We start from the raw sequence: 22,704 nt of genomic DNA, 5'->3' as shown, positions 1-22,704 counted from the left end.
TGGTGCGTCTCTCCTCTTCCTCCCAGACGTGGTGTTTACAGTGGACGACGGCTCCGTGCCTGCCCACAAGCCTCTTCTGATTGCAAACTGTGACTGGATGGTGGCCATGTTCCGTGGCTCCTTCAGAGAAAGCTTCACTCCACAGGTAATCCCAATTCGTGGCAGCTAAACGGTGTTCTCGGAGTGCACAGCCTGGGAGAGTAAATCTGTGGCCTCAGTGGTCGTTTGAGACTTTCCAGCAGAAGGGGGATACAGCAATGTGTCCTGTAGAGCAGAGGGGGCGATAGGTCCATGGAGGTATTGCTGAATGTAGAGCGGTCGCTTCTTGGTGAGTAGTGAAAGCGTTATACAGAGGGCAGAGTTCCACCGGTTCTGCATGTTGGCACAAACGTTCGGTCAATAACCAGTGGGCTGACATGCAATTTGGTCAACATGATTAAAATGACGCATTCAACATGTTGCTTATTTTAGCCTAACCTTTGGACCCCAACATACTGGCTGTCGAACTTCTGGAAGTCAGCTGGGTACTGAGAGAGTTGGGGGGAGGGAGGGGGGGGGGGGTCGACCTGGCAAGGGTTATGGTCAGTGATGGGGTATCACCATGGCGAGGTCTGTGTGAGGGAGTGGAGGGGGGGGGGGCGCGTCACCTTGGTGAGGCCTGTGGGGGGGGGGGGGCCTCGCCACAGCAAATCAGGCGTAGGTGCTGATATATGCAGGATGCGCGCTTTTTACCTAGCCTGAGCGCTGGCGATTTCTTGTGTTCCAGGATGGTGGAGGGGAAAATGTAACTTGCCGGTCTCTTGCAGGTGTCGCTACCAGGTACGTCGGCCACCTGCCTGCGGGCCGTGCTGGAGTTCTTATACCTGGGACACTTCTGTCCAGGACCTGAGCTGGACTGTATGGAGCTGCAAGTGCTCAGTAACCAGCTGTGTCTTCCACACTTACAGGCCCTGACAGGTAGGTCGGCCGCAGCTTATGTAGCAGCTGGTGCCCGTGACTAGAGGAATGGTTGCCAGGCCTTCTAATAGGATACCCATAAATAAAGGGGTAACTCTGTGTCCCCCCCGCCCATCCTGGTTCATTTTGGAGCTGGCACGTTGGCATACACCCAGCGGGCACAACCTCAGACCTCTCTGTACGTCCCAGAGCTCACACCGCATTGCCACCACCACCTCGTGCCCAGTACCTCCTGTGCTCTATGTACTAACTACAACTAGCACTGTACGCTGCGGGGGCACTGCCTAGGCAGTCTGCCGCCCTGGTGGTGGGTAAAGGAATAGAGCCCTAAGGAGGGGGCATCTGTGTGGTTCCGGGGTCTGGGCTGGGAGCCCCTCCATTACCCAGTTACCCATAAAGTGGTGTCATCAGGCTCATCTGACACCAGTGTGAGAGGCCACCGACAGAGCGTTATATAGTGGGAGGAGCAGGGTCTCCAGCAGCGCAGAGTATATCAGGAGATGAGTGATGTGTCAGTGAGGACAGGGCTGCATGTGACAGTGACATGATGTGAGGAGGGGAATGGAGGCAGCAGGAAGCCACAGACTGAGAGTTCTATAGTGGGAGGAGCAGGGTCCCCAGCAGCACAGAGTATATCAGGAGATGAGTGATGTGTCAGTGAGGATAGTGCATGTGACAGGGGCAGTGACATGATGTGAGGAGGGGAATGGAGGCAGCAGGAAGCCATAGACTGATAGTTATATAGTGGGAGGAGCAGGGTCCACAGCAGCACAGAGTATATCAGGAGATGGGTGATGTGTCAGTGAGGACAGGGCTGCATGTGACAGGGGCAGTGACATGATGTGAGGAGGGGAATGGAGACAGCAGGAAGTCACAGACTGACCGTTATAGTGGGAGGAGCAGGGTCCCCAGCAGCGCAGAGTATATCAGGAGATGAGTGATGTGTCAGTGAGGACAGGGTTGCATGTGACATGATGTGAGGAGGGGAATGGAGGCAGCAGGAAGCCACAGACTGAGGGTTATATAGTGGGAGGAGCAGGGTCCCCAGCAGCACAGAGTATATCAGGAGATGAGTGATATGTCAGTGAGGACAGGGCTGCATGTGACAGGGGCAGTGACATGATGTGAGGAGGGGAATGGAGGCAGCAGGAAGCCACACACAGAGTTATATAGTGGGAGGAGCAGGGTCCCCAGCAGCGCAGAGTATATCAGGAGATGAGTGATGTGTCAGTGAGGACAGGGTTGCATGTGACATGATGTGAGGAGGGGAATGGAGGCAGCAGGAAGCCACAGACTGAGTTATATAGTGGAAGGAGCAGGGTCCCCAGCAGCACAGAGTATATCAGGAGATGAGTGATGTGTCAGTGAGGACAGGCTGCATGTGACAGGGGCAGTGACATGATGTGAGGAGGAGAATGGAGGCAGCAGGAAGCCACAGACTGAGTTATATAGTGGGAGGAGCAGGGTCCCCAGCAGCACAGAGTATATCAGGAGATGAGTGGTGTGTCAGTGAGGACAGGGCTGCATGTGACAGGAGCAGTGACATGATGTGAGGAGGGGAATGGAGGCAGCAGGAAGCCACAGACTGAGAGTTATATAGTGGGAGGAGCAGGGTCCCCAGCAGCACAGAGTATATCAGGGTTTGAAGCAGGGCTAGATTATACTGTTTATCCCTACCCTCTGCCCATCTCCGGATCTGTATTGTCCCAGCGTTTCTCTTCTGTGTCTGGGCTGTGCTGCTGATGAGCCGTGCTCCACTTTCTGCTGTCCTGCCTGGGATATAGATTATCTGTGACCTCCAGACAATGAAGTTCTGGATCAATAGGAACTTTCCACCAGGCTGCACTTTGCTCCTGGATAAATATATAATGTACGTAGTGTGTGTCTGTGCATGAGACGGGAGCTGCAGATTTCCAGTCTGGGGGACATGACTGATTACACATCCCAGCCATACAGATCTCTGGCCAGGTGTGATTGTACGTAGTATCCGTGGAGCGTAGCGGCTGTTTGCATATATATGTGGCTATACTGATACGGTGTACGGGGCTCCTCTGGGCAATGATAGGTTCAGCGTTTGCTAAACCCTTTACCCCGCGTTGGGACTGCGCAGTGGGAGGTTTAGACGCAGGTGCTGATGAGCGTCGGGCTGACTCTGTAACTAATTAGAATTCACGCATCAAGCCCCAGTGCGTCTTATACCAGGCCTCCTGATTCCGCGTCTTAGACATTACAGGCGGCACTGATATCAGCGAGCAGGCGGCAGCAGCCGTGGGCGCGTCCACGTGGACGTATAGAGGTTTCTTCCTTGGTGGAAGCTGGAGGAAATAGTTATTTATGTCACAAGAACCCCTGTATGGTAAGGAGTGGATTAAATGAATTCCCTATTGCCTATGGCTAGCGTGCGTACTATGGGGACCGTGGCAGAAGGTCCTTCAGTAGAAAGGACTGAGACCCACCTGCCACTGTATATGAGTAACCTCCGTATTCCTGTTATCGCTTCCCTTGTGGAAGTGTGGGGACTTGTCAGAGCTCCAGCATTTACTGTAACACATGGTGCAACGCGTTTCTCCCGTTCTAGAACAACATGCAGTGGACGAGCTCCTGGCTTCTTATGTACAAGGACAAGACATAGATGGGCAGGTGTTACTTTACCTGGACATCGCACAGGTGAGTAGTTTTTCATACCTGAAAGAGGTGTCTATGCATCAGAGGTCCCTCGCCTTACCAATCTGTGTCTGCCTTGCTGAGCCGTGTTCCTCCCCATACTGACTTAACATTATTATTATTATTATCCTTTATATGGCACCACAAGGGTTCCGCAGCGCCCGATTACAGAGTACATAAATAATCAAAACAGGAAAATAGTGACTTACAGTTGAAGACCATATAGGACAAGTACAGGGTATATAGACAGTTACATCAGCAGATGACACTGGAATAAGTATCAGGTGGCAGAAGACTGCAGGATTTGGGCAGTTGAAGATTATTAAAGTAAGAAAAGAATAAGCACATGAGGGAAGAGGGCCCTGCTCGTGAGAGCTTACATTCTAAAGGGGAGGGGCAGACAGACTGGTGACACAGACGGGGTACATAGAGAGCGTGGAGCAGAAGGTTAGGATGAGATTTGGCTGGGTTTGGTGAAGAAGTGGGTCTTGAGAGCCCGTTTGAAGTTTTGTGGAGAGTCTGAGGAGGAGAGGTAGGGAGCAGCGCATGAAAAATCTTGGAGGTAGGAGAAAGTAATCTGTAGGCAGGAGAGTCGGAGTGCATTAGCAGAGTGAATTAGACGGGTGGGAGTGTAAAGGGAGATAAGGTCAGAGATGTAAATGGGAGGAGTGGGTGAGGGCTTTGTAATTGAGTGTGAGAAGTTTGAATTGGATTCTGAAGGGAAGCCAGTGAGGGGCTTGTAGGAGAGGGGAGGTGGATGTAGTGCGTTGGCGAGGAAGATGAGCCGGCTGCAGCAGTGAGGATAGGTTGGAGTGGAGAGACGTAAGTGTCAGGGAGACTAGTGAAGGGCTTGTAGGAGAGGTGGATGTAGTGCGTTTGAGGAAGATGAGCCGGGTGCAGCATTGAGGATAGGTTGGAGAGGAGAGAGGTATGTGTCAGGGAGACCAGTGAGGGGCTTGTAGGAGAGGGGAGGTGGATGTAGTGCGTTTGGTGAGGAAGATGAGCCGGGTGCAGTATTGAGGAGAGATTGGAGTGGAGAGAGGTATGTGTCAGGGAGGCCAGCGAGGGGCTTGTAGGAGAGGGGAGGTGGATGTAGTGGGTTTGGTGAGGAAGATGAGCCGGGCTGCAGCATTGAGGATAGGTTGGAGTGGAGAGAGGTATGGGTCAGGGAGGCCAGTGAGGGTCTTGTAGGAGAGGAGAGGTGGACGTAGTGCATTGGTGAGGAAGATGAGCCAGGTGCAGCATTGAGGAGAGATTGGAGAGGAGAAAGGTATGTGTCAGGGAGGTCAGTTAGGAGGAGATTACAGTAGTCCAGTCTGGAATAATCAGTGAGTGAATAATGATCTTGGTGGCATCCTGGGTGAGAGAGAGAGTCTGATCCTGGAGATGTTTTTTAGATGAAAATGACAGGTTTGTGAGAGGTTCTGAATGTGTGGTGTGAAGGAGAGGGAGGAGTCAAGGATTACGCCAAGACAGCGCACTTGGGGGCTAGAGGAGATAGTAGTTCCATCAATGGATAATGAGAGTGTGGGAGGTGAGGCTGTGAGGGAGGGTGGGAAGATGATCAGCTCGGTCTTAGACATGTTAAGTGTAAGAAAGCGCTGGGACATCCAGGAGGAGATAGCAGAGAGACAGTTGGAGGTGCGAGTGAGGAGAGCAGGGGAGAGGTCTGGGGAGGAAAGATAGATTTGAGTGTCATCAGCATAGAGATGATATTGTAAGACAGGCATGTCAAACTCGTGGCCCTCCTTCTGTTGTGAAACTACAAGCCCCAGCATGCTTTGCCAGCATACCTTCCACTGATTAGCTGGTAAAGCATGCTGGGACTTGTAGTTTCACAACAGCTGGATGACCATGAATTTGACATGCCGGTTGTAAGATATTGTCAGAAGAACTAATGAGTTCTCCTAGAGAGGATGTATAGAGAGAGAAAAGAAGAGGACCTTGGGGGATACCTACAGTTAGTGGAAGGGTGGGGGGTGGAGTCATGAGGAGACCGAGGTAGGACAGCCAGGAGAGGGCAGTATCACTCATATCAAGGGAGTGAAGGAGAGGCTGGTCCACAGTGTCAAATGCAGCGGAGAGGTCAAGGAGAATAAGCAGAGAGTAGTGGCCCTTAGATTTAGCAGCATGGAGGTCATTGTAGCCTTTCGTAAGGGCAATTTCAGTGGAGTGGAGAGGACAGAATCTAGACTGGAATGGGTCAAGCAGTGAGTGTGAGGAAAGAAAGTCAGTGAAGCGGTTGTAGACAATATGCTGAAGGAGTTTGGAGGCAAAAGGGAGAAGAGATGGGTCGGTAGTTGGAGAGCGTGTTTGGATCTAGGGTAGGCTTTTTAAGAATAGGAGAGATGAGTGCATGCTTGAAGGCAGAGGGGGAACAGTGCATGATGAGAGGGAGAGATTGAGAAGGTGGGCAATATGGGAACAGGCAGAAGGAGAGAGGTAGCGCAGGTGGCGGGAGGGGATAGGGTCAAGTGGGGTGGTGGTGGTGGGGAGAACGGATGAGGGCCATGACTTCCTCACCAGATACATAGGAGAAAGGTGTCAGTTGGTGAGAGGGATGGGAAGGAGTGGCAAGCGATAGGAGGAGGCTAGTTGCTGATGGTCTGGTGGGTTGTGATGTCCTGATGGATGGAGTCCATCTTGGATGTGAAGTAAGTGACAAAATCAAGAGCAGAGAGTGAGGAGAGGAGGAGGTGGTGGGCAGAAGACTGAGTTGAGAGTGGCAAAGAGGCTCCATGGGTGGAAGACTGGGAGGAGATGAGGTTCTTGAAGTATGACTGACTGTTAGTGAGGGAAAGGGCAGCACTGAAGGTTGAGAAGAGAAGTGTGAAATGGAGGAAGTCTGCCTTAGAGCGTGATTTCCTCCAGTGTCGCTCAGCGGTACGTGAGCAGTATTACAGATATCTGGTGCATTTGGTGTGTCAGGGTTGAGGTGTTGAGTTGCGAGGGTGAAAAGTGGTCGGTGGAGCAACAGAGTCTAGAGCAGAAGTAAGGGATTGTAATTGTATATGGAAGTGGCTTGTTCAGGGCATAAGAGACCGTATAGGAGAGAGAAGTGAACAGAGTAGGGAGGATAGGGATGAGGTGTTGATGTTACGCTTAGTGATGGTAGCCTTGGGAGGTAGAGATGGGGAAGCAGAGAGAGAGATAGGTTAAAGGAGAGCAGGAGGTGGTCAGAGAGGGGAAACGGGGAGTTGGAGAAATCGGAAATATCACAGTGGTGAGTGAAGACCAGATCCAGTGATCTCCCATTCACATGGGAGGGTGAGGAGCCCCACTGGGAGAGACAAAGTGAAGAGGTGAGGTTAAGGAGTTTAGAGGCAGGTGATTGTGTGGGTATATCAATAGGGATTTTGAAATTGCCTAGGATAATGGAGGGAATGTCAGAAGTGAGGTAGCCAGGAATTTGGAAGCAGTGCCAGGGGGGCGGTAAATGACAGCTACTCTAAGATGGACTGGTTGGAAGAGGCGTATAGCATGGACCTCAAATCTAGAGGATGTAATGGGTGGTTCTGGTGGTATGAGTTGTTAGGAGTAACTAGAAGGTAAAAGGACCCCAACACCACCTCCATGGTGACGCCCAGGTCGGGGAAGGGGGTATGAAAGCGAGGCCCCCAGCAGAGAGAGCGGCAGGAGAATCTGTGTCAGAGGGGGGGGGGGGGGTAATCCAGGTGTTAGTAATGGCTAGTAGGTGCAGAGAGAGCGGCAGGAGATACGGTGTCAGAGGAGGGGGGGGGGGTAATCCAGGTGTCAGTATTGGCTAGTAGGTGCAGAGAGAGCGGCAGGAGAAGTGGTGTCAGAGGGGGGGTAATCCAGGTGTTAGTAATGGCTAGTAGGTGCAGAGAGAGCGGCAGGAGATACGGTGTCAGAGGAGGGGGGGGGGGGGTAATCCAGGTGTCCGTAATGGCTAGTAGGTGCAGAGAGAGCGGCAGGATAAGCGGTGTCAGAGGGGGGGTAATCCAGGTGTCAGTAATGGCTAGTAGGTGCAGAGAGAGCGGCAGGAGAAGCGGTGTCAGAGGGGGATAATCCAGGTGTCAGTAATGACTAGTAGGTGCAGAGAGAGCGGCAGGAGAAGCGGTGTCAGGGGGGGGTAATCCAGGTGTCAGTAATGTCTAGTAGGTGCAGAGAGAGCGGCAGGAGATACGGTGTCAGAGGAGGGGGGGGGGGTAATCCAGGTGTCAGTATTGGCTAGTAGGTGCAGAGAGAGCGGCAGGAGAAGTGGTGTCAGAGGGGGGGGGGGTAATCCAGGTGTTAGTAATGGCTAGTAGGTGCAGAGAGAGCGGCAGGAGATACGGTGTCAGAGGAGGGGGGGGGGGGGTAATCCAGGTGTCAGTAATGGCTAGTAGGTGCAGAGAGAGCGGCAGGAGAAGCGGTGTCAGAGGGGGGTAATCCAGGTGTCAGTAATGACTAGTGGGTGCAGAGAGAGCGGCAGGAGAAGTGGTGTCAGAGGGGGATAATCCAGGTGTCAGTAATGGCTAGTAGGTGCAGAGAGAGCGGCAGGAGAAGCGGTGTCAGAGGGGGGGGGGGGTAATCCAGGTGTCAGTAATGGCTAGTAGGTGCAGAGAGAGCGGCAGGAGAAGTGGTGTCAGAGGGGGGTAATCCAGGTGTCAGTAATGACTAGTATGTGCAGAGAGAGCGGCAGGAGAAGTGGTGTCAGAGGGGGGTAATCCAGGTGTCAGTAATGACTAGTATGTGCAGAGAGAGCGGCTGGGGAAGGTGTATCAGAGGGGGGGTAATCCAGGTGTCGGTAATGGCTAGTATGTGCAGAGAGCGGCAGGAGAAGCGGTGTCAGAAGGGGGTAATCCAGGTGTCAGTAATGACTAGTAGGTGCAGAGAGAGCGGCAGGAGAAGCGGTGTCAGGGGGGGGGGTAATCCAGGTGTCAGTAATGTCTAGTAGGTGCAGAGAGCGGCAGGAGAAGTGGTGTCAGAGGGGGGTAATCCAGGTGTCAGTAATGGCTAGTAGGTGCAGAGAGAGCGGCAGGAGAAGCGGTGTCAGAGGGGGTAATCCAGGTGTCGGTAATGGCTAGTATGTGCAGAGAGAGCGGCAGGAGATACGGTGTCAGAGGAGGGGGGGTAATCCAGGTGTCAGTATTGGCTAGTAGGTGCAGAGAGAGCGGCAGGAGAAGTGGTGTCAGAGGGGGGGGTAATCCAGGTGTTAGTAATGGCTAGTAGGTGCAGAGAGAGCTGCAGGAGAAGCGGTGTCAGAGGGGGGGGGGGTAATCCAGGTGTCCGTAATGTCTAGTAGGTGCAGAGAGAGCGGCAGGAGATACGGTGTCAGGAGGGGGGGGGGTAATCCAGGTGTCAGTATTGGCTAGTAGGTGCAGAGAGAGCGGCAGGAGAAGTGGTGTCAGAGGGGGGGGTAATCCAGATGTTAGTAATGGCTAGTAGGTGCAGAGAGAGCGGCAGGAGATACGGTGTCAGAGGAGGGGGGGGGGGTAATCCAGGTGTCCGTAATGGCTAGTAGGTGCAGAGAGAGCGGCAGGAGAAGCGGTGTCAGAGGGGGGGTAATCCAGGTGTCAGTAATGGCTAGTAGGTGCAGAGAGAGCGGCAGGAGAAGCGGTGTCAGAGGGGGATAATCCAGGTGTCAGTAATGACTAGTAGGTGCAGAGAGAGCGGCAGGAGAAGCGGTGTCAGGGGGGGGTAATCCAGGTGTCAGTAATGACTAGTGGGTGCAGAGAGAGCGGCAGGAGAAGTGGTGTCAGAGGGGGGGTAATCTAGGTGTTAGTAATGGCTAGTAGGTGCAGAGAGAGCGGCAGGAGATACGGTGTCAGAGGAGGGGGGGGGGGTAATCCAGGTGTCCGTAATGGCTAGTAGGTGCAGAGAGAGCGGCAGGAGAAGCGGTGTCAGAGGGGGGGTAATCCAGGTGTCAGTAATGGCTAGTAGGTGCAGAGAGAGCGGCAGGAGAAGCGGTGTCAGAGGGGGGTAATCCAGGTGTCAGTAATGTCTAGTAGGTGCAGAGAGAGCGGCAGGAGAAGTGGTGTCAGAGGGGGGTAATCCAGGTGTCAGTAATGACTAGTATGTGCAGAGAGAGCGGCAGGAGAAGTGGTGTCAGAGGGGGGTAATCCAGGTGTCAGTAATGACTAGTATGTGCAGAGAGAGCGGCAGGAGAAGGTGTGTCAGAGGGGGGGTAATCCAGGTGTCGGTAATGGCTAGTATGTGCAGAGAGCGGCAGGAGAAGCGGTGTCAGAAGGGGGTAATCCAGGTGTCAGTAATGACTAGTAGGTGCAGAGAGAGCGGCAGGAGAAGCGGTGTCAGGGGGGGGGGGGTAATCCAGGTGTCAGTAATGTCTAGTAGGTGCAGAGAGCGGCAGGAGAAGTGGTGTCAGAGGGGGGTAATCCAGGTGTCAGTAATGGCTAGTAGGTGCAGAGAGAGCGGCAGGAGAAGCGGTGTCAGAGGGGGTAATCCAGGTGTCGGTAATAGCTAGTATGTGCAGAGAGAGCGGCAGGAGATACGGTGTCAGAGGGGGGTAATCCAGGTGTCAGTATTGGCTAGTAGGTGCAGAGAGAGCGGCAGGAGAAGTGGTGTCAGAGGGGGGGGTAATCCAGGTGTTAGTAATGGCTAGTAGGTGCAGAGAGAGCTGCAGGAGAAGCGGTGTCAGAGGGGGGGGGGTAATCTAGGTGTCCGTAATGTCTAGTAGGTGCAGAGAGAGCGGCAGGAGAAGCGGTGTCAGAGGGGGGGTAATCCATGTGTCAGTAATGGCTAGTAGGTGCAGAGAGAGCGGCAGGAGAAGCGGTGTCAGAGGGGGGTAATCCAGGTGTCAGTAATGACTAGTGGGTGCAGAGAGAGCGGCAGGAGAAGTGGTGTCAGAGGGGGGTAATCCAGGTGTCAGTAATGACTAGTAGGTGCAGAGAGAGCGGCAGGAGAAGCGGTGTCAGGGGGGGGGGGGTAATCCAGGTGTCAGTAATGGCTAGTAGGTGCAGAGAGAGCGGCAGGAGAAGCGGTGTCAGAGGGGGGTAATCCAGGTGTCAGTAATGACTAGTAGGTGCAGAGAGAGCGGCAGGAGAAGCGGTGTCAGGGGGGGGGGGTAATCCAGGTGTCAGTATTGGCTAGTAGGTGCAGAGAGAGCGGCAGGAGATACGGTGTCAGAGGGGGGGTAATCTAGGTGTTAGTAATGGCTAGTAGGTGCAGAGAGAGCGGCAGGAGATACGGTGTCAGAGGAGGGGGGGGGGGGTAATCCAGGTGTCCGTAATGGCTAGTAGGTGCAGAGAGAGCGGCAGGAGAAGCGGTGTCAGAGGGGGGGTAATCCAGGTGTCAGTAATGGCTAGTAGGTGCAGAGAGAGCGGCAGGAGAAGCGGTGTCAGAGGGGGATAATCCAGGTGTCAGTAATGACTAGTAGGTGCAGAGAGAGCGGCAGGAGAAGCGGTGTCAGGGGGGGGTAATCCAGGTGTTAGTAATGGCTAGTAGGTGCAGAGAGAGCGGCAGGAGATACGGTGTCAGAGGAGGGGGGGGGGGGTAATCCAGGTGTCAGTATTGGCTAGTAGGTGCAGAGAGAGCGGCAGGAGAAGTGGTGTCAGAGGGGGGGGTAATCCAGGTGTTAGTAATGGCTAGTAGGTGCAGAGAGAGCGGCAGGAGATACGGTGTCAGAGGAGGGGGGGGTAATCCAGGTGTCAGTAATGGCTAGTAGGTGCAGAGAGAGCGGCAGGAGAAGCGGTGTCAGAGGAGGGTGATCCAGGTGTCCGTAATGTCTAGTAGGTGCAGAGAGAGCGGCAGGATAAGCGGTGTCAGAGGGGGGTAATCCAGGTGTCAGTAATGACTAGTGGGTGCAGAGAGAGCGGCAGGAGAAGTGGTGTCAGAGGGGGATAATCCAGGTGTCAGTAATGGCTAGTAGGTGCAGAGAGAGCGGCAGGATAAGCGGTGTCAGAGGGGGGTAATCCAGGTGTCAGTAATGACTAGTGGGTGCAGAGAGAGCGGCAGGAGAAGCGGTGTCAGAGGAGGGTGATCCAGGTGTCCGTAATGTCTAGTAGGTGCAGAGAGAGCGGCAGGATAAGCGGTGTCAGAGGGGGGTAATCCAGGTGTCAGTAATGACTAGTGGGTGCAGAGAGAGCGGCAGGATAAGCGGTGTCAGAGGGGGGTAATCCAGGTGTCAGTAATGACTAGTGGGTGCAGAGAGAGCGGCAGGAGAAGCGGTGTCAGGGGGGGGGGGTAATCCAGGTGTCAGTAATGTCTAGTAGGTGCAGAGAGAGCGGCAGGAGAAGTGGTGTCAGAGGGGGGTAATCCAGGTGTCAGTAATGGCTAGTAGGTGCAGAGAGAGTGGCAGGAGAAGTGGTGTCAGAGGGGGGTAATCCAGGTGTCAGTAATGACTAGTATGTGCAGAGAGAGCGGCAGGAGAAGGTGTGTCAGAGGGGGGGTAATCCAGGTGTCGGTAATGGCTAGTATGTGCAGAGAGCGGCAGGAGAAGCGGTGTCAGAAGGGGGTAATCCAGGTGTCAGTAATGACTAGTAGGTGCAGAGAGAGCGACAGGAGAAGCGGTGTCGGGGGGGGGGGGGGGGTAATCCAGGTGTCAGTAATGTCTAGTAGGTGCAGAGAGAGGCAGGAGAAGTGGTGTCAGAGGAGGGTAATCCAGGTGTCGGTAATGGCTAGTATGTGCAGAGAGAGCGGCAGGAGAAGCGGTGTCGGGGGGGGGGGGGTAATCCAGGTGTCAGTATTGGCTAGTAGGTGCAGAGAGAGCGGCAGGAGAAGTGGTGTCAGAGGGGGTGGTAATCCAGGTGTTAGTAATGGCTAGTAGGTGCAGAGAGAGCTGCAGGAGAAGCGGTGTCAGAGGGGGGGGGATAATCCAGGTGTCAGTAATGGCTAGTAGGTGCAGAGAGAGCGGCAGGAGAAGCGGTGTCAGAGGGGGGTAATCCAGGTGTCAGTAATGACTAGTAGGTGCAGAGAGAGCGGCAGGAGAAGCGGTGTCAGGGGGGGGGGGGTAATCCAGGTGTCCGTAATGTCTAGCAGGTGCAGAGAGAGCGGCAGGAGAAGTGGTGTCAGAGGGGGGTAATCCAGGTGTCAGTAATGGCTAGTAGGTGCAGAGAGAGCGGCAGGAGAAGTGGTGTCAGAGGGGGGTAATCCAGGTGTCAGTAATAGCTAGTAGGTGCAGAGAGAGCGGCAGGAGAAGCGGTGTCAGAGGGGGGTAATCCAGGTGTCAGTAATGGCTAGTAGGTGCAGAGAGAGCGGCAGGAGAAGTGGTGTCAGAGGGGGTTATCCAGGTGTCGGTAATGGCTAGTATGTGCAGAGAGAGCGGCAGGAGAAGGTGTGTCAGAGGGGGGTAATCAAGGTGTCAGTAATGTCTAGTAGGTGCAGAGAGAGCGGCAGGAGAAGCGGTGTCAGGGGGGGGGGGGGTAATCCAGGTGTCAGTAATGGCTAGTAGGTGCAGAGAGAGTGGCAGGAGAAGCGGTGTCAGAGGGGGTAATCCAGGTGTCAGTAATGGCTAGTATGTGTAGAGAGAGCGGCAGGAGAAGCAGTGTCAGAGGGGGGTAATCCAGGTGTCCGTAATGTCTAGTAGGTGCAGAGAGAGCGGCAGGAGAAGCAGTGTCAGAGGGGGGTAATCCAGGTGTCCGTAATGTCTAGTAGGTGCAGAGAGAGCGGCAGGAGAAGTGGTGTCCGAGGGAGTAATCCAGGTGTCAGTAATGACTAGTAGGTGCAGAGAGAGTGGCAGGAGAAGCGGTGTCAGAGGGGGGTAATCCAGGTGTCAGTAATGGCTAGTATGTGCAGAGAGCGGCAGGAGAAGTGGTGTCAGAGGGGGGTAGTCCAGGTGTCAGTAATGGCTAGTAGGAGTAGAGAGAGCGGCAGGAGAAGCGGTGTCAGAGGGGGTAATCCAGGTGTCAGTAATGACTAATATGTGTAGAGAGAGCGGCAGGAGAAGCGGTGTCAGAGGGGGGTAATCAAGGTGTCAGTAATGGCTAGTAGGTGCAGAGAGAGCGGCAGGAGATATGGTGTCAGAGGGGGGGGTAGTCCAGGTGTCCGTAATGGCTAGTAGGTGCAGAGAGAGCGGCAGGAGAAGTGGTGTCAGAGGGGGATAATCCAGGTGTCAGTAATGACTAGTAGGTGCAGAGAGAGTGGCAGGAGAAGCGGTGTCAGAGGGGGTAATCCAGGTGTCAGTAATGGCTAGTAGGTGCAGAGAGAGCGGCAGGAGAAGCGGTGTCAGAGGGGGGTAATCCAGGTGTCGGTAATGGCTAGTAGGTGCAGAGAGCGGCAGGAGAAGCGGTGTCAGAGGGGGGTAATCCAGGTGTCAGTAATGGCTAGTATGTGCAGAGAGCGGCAGGAGAAGTGGTGTCAGAGGGGGGTAGTCCAGGTGTCAGTAATGGCTAGTAGGAGTAGAGAGAGCGGCAGGAGAAGCGGTGTCAGAAGGGGGTAATCCAGGTGTCAGCAATGGCTAGTATGTGCAGAGAGAGCGGCAGGAGAAGCGGTGTCAGAGGGGGGGTAATCCAGGTGTCAGTAATGGCTAGTAGGTGCAGAGAGAGCGGCAGGAGAAGTGGTGTCAGAGGGGGGGTAATCCAGGTGTCAGTAATGACTAGTAGGTGCAGAGAGAGCGACAGGAGAAGCGGTGTCAGAGGGGGGTAATCCAGGTGTCAGTAATGACTAGTAGGTGCAGAGAGAGCGGCAGGAGAAGCGGTGTCAGAGGGGGAGTAATCCAGGTGTCAGTAATGGCTAGTAGGTGCAGAGAGAGCGGCAGGAGAAGCGGTGTCAGAGGGGGGTAATCCAGGTGTCAGTAATGACTAGTAGGTGCAGAGAGAGCAGCAGGAGAAGCGGTGTCAGAGGGGGGGTAATCCAGGTGTCAGTAATGGCTAGTAGGTGCAGAGAGAGCGGCAGGAGAAGCGGTGTCAGAGGGGGGGTAATCCAGGTGTCAGTAATGGCTAGTAGGTGTTAGGGAGTTGGAAATGAAAATGTCATGAGTGGGGACCAGTTTGTTACAGACAGATCTGGCATTCCAGAGGGCACAGGATAGGGGTGTGTGTGGGAGAGATGTGAATGAGATTATCAGGATTGCTGTAGCGATGAGGTGAGAGCATTGAGGCCCGGGATGATGAGAGAGTAGTGATGGTGCGGGTGCCTGAGCTAGGAGGGGAGACTGCAGGGGGGGAGGTCAGTGTGATGTGGATGGGGGTGTGGGGAGGTGATAGGGGAGGGAGCAGGGCTGAATCATGGGGTAGTAAAACCGTGGAGCTGAGGTGAGTGAAAGTGGGGTAACAGGAGAGGAGGGGAAAGGAAACAGGGATGGAGGGGAGAGAGGAGGAGGTGTAGGAGACTAGGGGGAAGGATACAGAGGGATGGAGGGGAGAGAGGAGGAGGTGTAGGAGACTAGGGGGAAGGATACAGAGGGATGGAGGGGAGAGAGGAGGAGGTGTAGGAGACTAGGGGAGGATACAGAGGGATGGAGTGGAGAGAGGAGGAGGTGTAGGAGACTAGGGGGAATGATACAGAGGGACGGAGGGGAGAGAGGAGGAGGTGTAGGAGACTAGGGGGGAGGATACAGAGGGATGGAGGGGAGAGAGGAGGAGGTGTAGGAGACTAGGGGGAGGATACAGAGGGAGGAGGTGTAGGAGACTAGGGTGAAGGATACAGATGGATGGAGAGGAGGAGGTGTAGGAGACTAGAGGGGAGGATACAGAGGGATGGAGGGGAGAGAGGAGGAGGTGTAGGAGACTAGGGGGGAAGGATACAGAGGGATGGAGGGGAGAGGAGGAGGTGTAGGAGACTAGGGGGGAAGGATACAGAGGGAGAGAGGAGGAGGTGTAGGAGACTAGGGGGGAAGGATACAGAGGGATGGAGGGGAGAGAGAGGAGGTGTAGGAGACTAGGGGGGAAGGATACAGAGGAGGGGAGAGAGGAGGAGGAGGTGTAGGAGACTAGGGGGGAAGGATATGGAGGGGAGGAGGTGTAGGAGACTAGGGGGAAGGATACAGAGGGATGGAGGGGGAGAGAGGAGGAGGTGTAGGAGACTAGGGGGAAGGATACAGAGGGATGGAGGGGAGAGAGGAGGAGGTGTAGGAGACTAGGGGGGAAGGATACAGAGGGAGAGAGGAGGAGGTGTAGGAGACTAGGGGGGAAGGATATGGAGGGTAGAGAGGAGGAGGTGTAGGAGACTAGGGGGGAAGGATACAGAGGGATGGAGGGGAGAGGAGGAGGTGTAGGAGACTAGGGGGGAAGGATACAGAGGGAGAGAGGAGGAGGTGTAGGAGACTAGGGGGGAAGGATACAGAGGGATGGAGGGGAGAGAGGAGGAGGTGTAGGAGACTAGGGGGAGGATACAGAGGGATGGAGGGAAGAGAGGAGGAGGTGTAGGAGACTAGGGGGAAGGATACAGATGGATGGAGAGGAGGAGGTGTAGGAGACTAGGGGGGAGGATACAGAGGGATGGAGGGGGAGAGAGGAGGAGGTGTAGGAGACTAGGGGGGAAGGATACAGAGGGATGGAGGGGAGAGAGGAGGAGGTGTAGGAGACTAGGGGGAAGGATACAGAGGGATGGAGGGGAGAGAGGAGGAGGTTTAGGAGACTAGGGGGGAAGGATACAGAGGAGGGGAGAGAGGAGGAGGTGTAGGAGACTAGGGGGAAGGATACAGAGGGATGGAGGGGGAGAGGAGGTGTAGGAGACTAGGGGGGGAAGGATACAGAGGGATGGAGAGAGGAGGAGGTGTAGGAGACTAGGGGGAAGGATACAGAGGGATGGAGGGGGAGAGGAGGAGGAGGTTTAGGAGACTAGGGGGGGAGGATACAGAGGAGGGGAGAGAGGAGGAGGTGTAGGAGACTAGGGGGAAGGATACAGAGGGATGGAGGGGGAGAGAGGAGGAGGTGTAGGAGACTAGGGGGGAAGGATACAGAGGGATGGAGGGGAGAGAGGAGGAGGTGTAGGAGACTAGGGGGAAGGATACAGAGGGATGGAGGGGAGAGAGGAGGAGGTTTAGGAGACTAGGGGGAAGGATACAGAGGGATGGAGGAGAGAGGAGGAGGTGTAGGAGACTAGGGGGAAGGATACAGAGGGATGGAGGGGAGAGAGGAGGAGGTGTAGGAGACTAGGGGGAAGGATGGAGGGGGAAGAGGAGGTGGTGTAGGAGACTAGGAGGAAGGATACAGAGAGATGGAGGGGAGAGAGGAGGAGGTGTAGGAGACTAGGGGGAAGGATACAGAGGGATGGAGGGGAGAGAGGAGGAGGTGTAGGAGACTAGGGGGAAGGATGGAGGGGGAAGAGGAGGAGGTGTAGGAGACGACTAGGGGGAAGGATACAGAGGGATGGAGGGGAGAGAGGAGGAGGTGTAGGAAACTAGGGAGGAAGGATACAGAGAGATGGAGGGGAGAGAGGAGGTGGTGTAGGAAACTAGGAAGGAAGGATACAGAGAGATGGAGGGGAGAGAGGAGGAGGTGTAGGAGACTAGGGAGGAAGGATACAGAGAGATGGAGGGGAGAGAGGAGGAGGTGTAGGAGACTAGGGGGAAGGATATAGAGGGATGGAGGGGAGAGAGGAGGAGGTGTAGGAGACTAGGGGGAAGGATACAGAGGGGAGAGAGGAGGAGGTGTAGGAGACTAGGGGGGAAGGATACAGAGAGATGGAGGGGAGAGAGGAGGAGGTGTAGGAGACTAGGGGGAAGGATACAGAGGGATGGAGTGGAGAGAGGAGGAGGTGTAGGAGACTAGGGGGAAGGATACAGAGGGAGAGAGGAGGAGGTGTAGGAGACTAGGGGGGAGGATACAGAGGGGTGGAGGAGGTGTAGGAGACTAGGGGGGAAGGATACAGAGAGATGGAGGGGAGAGAGGAGGAGGTGTAGGAGACTAGGGGGAAGGATACAGAGGGATGGAGGGGAGAGAGGAGGAGGTGTAGGAGATTAGGGGGAAGGATACAGAGGGATGGAGGGGAGAGCGGAGGAGGTGTAGGAGACTAGGGGGAAGGATACAGAGGGATGGAGGGAAGAGAGGAGGAGGTGTAGGAGACTAGGGGGAAGGATACAAAGGGATGGAGAGGAGGAGGTGTAGGAGACTAGGGGGGAGGGGAGAGAGGAGGAGGTGTAGGAGACTAGGGGGAAGGATACAGAGAGATGGAGGGGAGAGAGGAGGAGGTGTAGGAGACTAGGGAGAGGGATGGAGGGGAGAGAGGAGGAGGTGTAGGAGACTAGGGGGAAGGAAACAGGGATGGAGGAGATGTAGGAGACTAGGGGGAGGATACAGAGGGATGGAGGGGAGAGAGGAGGAGGTGTAGGAAACTAGGGGGAAGGATACAGAGGGATGGAGGGGAGAGAGGAGGAGATGTAGGAGACTAGGGGGGAAGGATACAGAGGGATGGAGGGGAGAGAGGAGGATGTGTAGGAGACTAGGGGGGAAGGATAGAGGGGAGAGAGGAGGGGGTGTAGGAGACTAGGGGGGAGGATACAGAGGAGGGGGGAGAGGAGGAGGTGTAGGAGACTAGGGGGGGAAGGATACAGGGATGGAGGGGAGAGAGGAGGTGGTGTAGGAGACTAGGGGGGAAGGATGGAGGGGAGAGAGGAGGAGGTGTAGGAGACTAGGAGGAAAGATACAGAGGGATGGAGGGGAGAGAGAAGGAGGTGTAGGAGACTAGGGGGAAGGATGGAGGGGAGAGAGGAGGAGGTGTAGGAGACTAGGGAAGGATGGAGGGGAGAGAGGAGGAGGTGTAGGAAACTAGGGGGAAGGATACAGAGGGATGGAGGGGAGAGAGGAGGAGGTGTAGGAGACTAGGGGGAAGGTTACAGAGGGATGGAGAGGAGGTGTAGGAGACTAGGGGGAAGGATACAGAGGGATGGAGGGGAGAGGAGGAGGTGTAGGAGACTAGGGGGAAGGATACAGAGGGATGGAGGGGAGAGGAGGATGTGTAGGAGACTAGGGGGAAGGATACAGAGGGATGGTGTAGGAGACTAGGGAGAAGGATGGAGAGGAGGAGGAGGTGTAGGAGATTAGGGGGAAGGATACAGAGAGATGGAGGGGAGAGAGGAGGAGGTGTAGGAGACTAGGGGGAAGGATACAGAGGGATGGAGGGGAGAGAGAAGGAGGTGTAGGAGACTAGGGGGGGAGGATACAGAGTGATGGAGAGGAGGAGATGTAGGAGACTAAGGGGAAGGATACAGAGGAGGGGAGAGAGGAGGAGGTGTAGGAGACTAGGGGGAAGGATACAGAGGGATGGAGGGGAGAGAGGAGGAGGTGAAGCATAGAGAGGGATGGAGGGGAGAGAGGAGGAGGTGTTGGAGACAAGAGGGGGGAGGCTACAGAGGGATGGAGAGGAGGAGGAGGTGTAGGAGACTAGGGGGAAGGATAGAGAGGGATGGAGGGGAGAGAGGAGGAGGTGTAGGATACTAGGGGAAAGGATACAGAGGGATGGAGGGGGGAGGGGAGAGAGGAGGTGTAGGAGACTAGGGGGAAGGAAATGGAGGGGAGAGAGGAGGAGGTGTAGGAGACTAGGGGGAAGGGGAGAGAGGAGGACTAGGGGGGAAGGATACAGAGGGATGGAGGGGAGAGAGGAGGAGGTGTAGGAGACTAGGGGGAAGGATGGAGGGGAGAGAGGAGGAGGTGTAGGAGACTAGGGGGAAGGATACAGAGGGGAGAGAGGAGGTGGTGTAGGAGACTACATAGAAACATAGAAACATAGAATTTGTCGGCAGATAAGAACCACTTGGCCCATCTAGTCTGCCCCTTTTTTTTTTTTTTTTTTTTTATTCTTTTTTTTTATCACTAACCTTATTTGATCCTTATTTCTTTGTAAGGATATCCTTATGTCTATCCCATGCATGTTTAAATTGCTCTACTGTCTTAGCCTCTACCACCTCTGATGGGAGGCTATTCCACTTGTCCACTACCCTTTCTGTGAAATAATTTTTCCGCAAATTTCCCCTGAACCTCCCCCCCTCCAGTCTCAGTGCATGTCCTCGTGTCCTATTGCTTCTCTTCATTTGGAGAATGTTTCCCTCCTGGACTTTGTTAAAACCCTTCATATATTTGAAAGTTTCTATCATGTCCCCCCTTTCCCTTCTCTGCTCCAAACTATACATATTGAGATTTCTTAGTCTTTCTGGGTATGTTTTGTGATGTAGGCCATGCACCATTTTAGTTGCCCTCCTTTGTACAGTTTCTAATGTATTAATATCCTTTTGAAGATATGGCCTCCAGAACTGAATACAGTATTCTAGATGAGGCCGTACCAATGACCTATACAGTGGCATTATTACTTCTTTCTTTCTGCTGCTGATTCCTCTCCCAATGCAGCCAAGCATCTGACTAGCCTTCCTCATTGCCTTGTTACATTGCTTACCTGCTTTTAAGTCATCTGAAATAGTGACTCCTAGATCCCTTTCCTCCTCAGTAGTTTTCAGTATAGTGCCATTAATACTGTATTTAGCTTTAGGATTTTTGAGACCCAAGTGCATGATTTTGCATTTTTGGGCATTAAACTGTAATTGCCAGACTCTTGACCATTCCTCTAGTCTACTTAGATCCTCAATCATTTGATTTACCCCACCTGGTGTGTCTACCCTGTTGCATACCTTTGTGTCATCTGCAAAAAGGCATACTTTCCCTTTAATGCCATTTGCAATGTCACCAATAAAGATATTAAAAAGCACTGGTCCAAGTACAGATCCCTGGGGTACTCCACTGGTAACATTTCCCTCCTGTGAATGCACTCCGTTTACCACAACTCTCTGTTTTCTATCCTTCAACCAAGATCTTATCCATTCAATAATCCTAATATCCAATCCCAAACTTTCAAGTTTATTTAGCAGTCTGCGATGTGGAACTGTATCAAAAGCCTTACTAAAGTCTAGATAAGCTATATCCATGGCTCCACCTTTATCCATCACTTTAGTCACACAATCAAAAAAGTCAATAAGATTTGTTTGACATGATCTCCCCCCAGTGAATCCATGCTGTTTGGGATCCAGTAAATTGCCGGATTTGAGATGATCTACAACTCTTTCTTTTAAGAGTGTTTCCATCAATTTCCCTACTACTGATGTAAGACTCACTGGTCTGTAGTTGTTTGCCTCTTCCTTGCTTCCACTTTTGTGCAGTGGGACTACGTTTGCTCTTTTCCAGTCCCCTGGAATTTCTCCTGTAGCTAATGACTGGTTGAATAATTCTGTCAATGGTGCTACCAGCACCTCTTTAAGTTCTTTTAGTATCCTTGGATGTATCCCATCTGGCCCCATAGATTTGTCCACTTTCAGCTTTGAGAGTTCTGTTAGGACCTTTTCCTCTGTAAATGTACTTGTTTCATTTTCCTGAATATCCCTGCAACTTAACTGTGGCCCCTTCCCCTCTCTTTCAGTAGTAAATACTGAGCAAAAATAATCATTAAGATGATCTGCTATTAAATTGTCTCCTTCAACAAGACTCCCAGTGTCCGTCTTTAGTTTTATAATTCCGCCTTTTGTTTTTCTCTTTTCGCTTATATACCTAAAAAAAGTTTTGCCTCCTTTACCCACTGACTGGGCCATTTTCTCCTCAGCTTGTGCCTTTGCACATCTGATTACCTTCTTTGCCTCCTTCTGTCTAACAAGATATATTTTTTTGTCTTCATTATTTTGTGTCTGCTTATATTTCCTAAAAGCCATCTTTTTTGCTCTCACAATATTTGCTACTTCTTTTTCAAACCACACTGGCTTCCTTTTCCTTGTGTTTTTCCTAACAGTTTTGATACAAAGGTCTGTTGCCTTCAATATTGCACATTTGAATGTTTTCCACCTCTCCTGCACTGTTTCCAAGTTCCTCCACTCTGCCAAAGAATCACTTACACATTTTCCCATCCCTACAAAATCAGCCTTCCTAAAATCCAACACCTTTGTTTTTGTATGGGACGAGTCAGTCTCTGTCTTAATGCTGAACCATACTGCTTGATGATCACTGGATCCGAGGTTTTCACCCACTTTTACGTCCGATAATCTGTCTCCATTTGTAAGTATTAAGTCTAATATTGCGTCTTTCCGAGTGGGCTCCCTCACCAATTGGTGGAGGGATGCTCCCTGAAGGGAATTTAAAAAGTTCCTACTTCTAGTGGAACTAGCAACAGACACCTCCCAGTTTACATCAGGAAGATTAAAGTCTCCCATGATTATTACCTCTCCTTTTAATGCCATTTTAGTTATGTCCTGCAATAGGTTCTTGTCAAGTTCCTCTTCCTGACCTGGTGGCCTGTATATCACGCCAATACGAATAATCAACTTTTCCCCTGTTTCTATGGTCACCCAAAGGGCCTCAGTTTTTTCTTCAATACTTTGTATTAATGTAGTATTTATGCCATTTTTTACATACATTGCTACCCCTCCTCCAATTTTTCCAATTCTGTCCTTCCTAAACAAAGTATATCCCGGTATAGCTATGTCCCAGTCATGATTTTCATTGTACCATGACTCTGTAATTGCCACAATGTCTAGATCATCCCTTGTCATTATTGCAGTTAGTTCTGGGATTTTATTTCCTAAGCTCCTAGCATTTGCACACATAGCTTTTAGAGTTTTGTTTGTGCTTTTTCTGTTCCTAGCTATGTTCTTCTCTCTGCCTATTTTTATTTGGTTTTGATCTGAATTATTTTCTGTTGCTGTGGATATGCTTCCTATTCCCTTTGCCTGCAGAAACAATACCTCTGTGTTGGGGGAGCAGATTTCTTTATTCCTATTTGGTTCACTGCCCCCCTTTGTTAGTTTAAATAGCTCTTGATGAACCATCCAAACTGTTCAGTTAGTATTCTCGTTCCCCTTGAAGATGGGTGCAGGCCGTCACTTTTGTATAAGCTCCTATCTTGCCAGATGGTGTGACTATGGCCTATAAATCCAAATCTCTCCTCATTGCACCATGTCCTTAGCCAAACATTGAAGTTTCTGATGCAATGAGTTCTGTCTTCCCCTCTGTGTACTGGCAATACTTCTGAAAAAGATACAGTGGTTGCCACCTGCTTCAGAGCAGTCCCTAACTTCCTAAATTCATCTTTTACAGCCATGAGTTCTGCATTTGCCAGGTCATTTGTCCCTAGGTGGACAATGACATCCACTTCCCCATCTTTTCTTGCTGCCTTCACAATTCTTAGCATGCGCTCTTTATCCCTTGGAGCTGTGGCTCCAGGTAAGCACCTTACTTGTTTCTCTACTTCATTTGCATTTCCCAGATGTAT

The 22,704-nt window shown here is 52.7% G+C and overlaps 1 protein-coding gene across 1 annotated transcript in view; it reads left to right on the top strand.

The window, feature by feature from the left end:
* LOC134931824 (rho-related BTB domain-containing protein 2-like) overlaps positions 1–22,704 on the top strand; it is a 121,740-nt gene that overhangs the window by 59,620 nt on the left and 39,416 nt on the right. Inside the window, exons 6-8 of the mRNA XM_063925574.1 lie at positions 27–145; positions 807–957; positions 3,536–3,624. Of these exons, the coding sequence (XP_063781644.1) occupies positions 27–145; positions 807–957; positions 3,536–3,624 (359 nt within the window). The remainder of the gene's footprint in view (positions 1–26; positions 146–806; positions 958–3,535; positions 3,625–22,704) is intronic.

Source organism: Pseudophryne corroboree, chromosome 1 (genome assembly GCF_028390025.1).
Source record: "Pseudophryne corroboree isolate aPseCor3 chromosome 1, aPseCor3.hap2, whole genome shotgun sequence".
In the NCBI taxonomy this organism is placed as follows: Eukaryota; Metazoa; Chordata; class Amphibia; order Anura; family Myobatrachidae; genus Pseudophryne; species Pseudophryne corroboree.
Note: the sequence above shows the minus strand (reverse complement) of the source record. Positions and strands in the feature narration are given on the sequence as shown.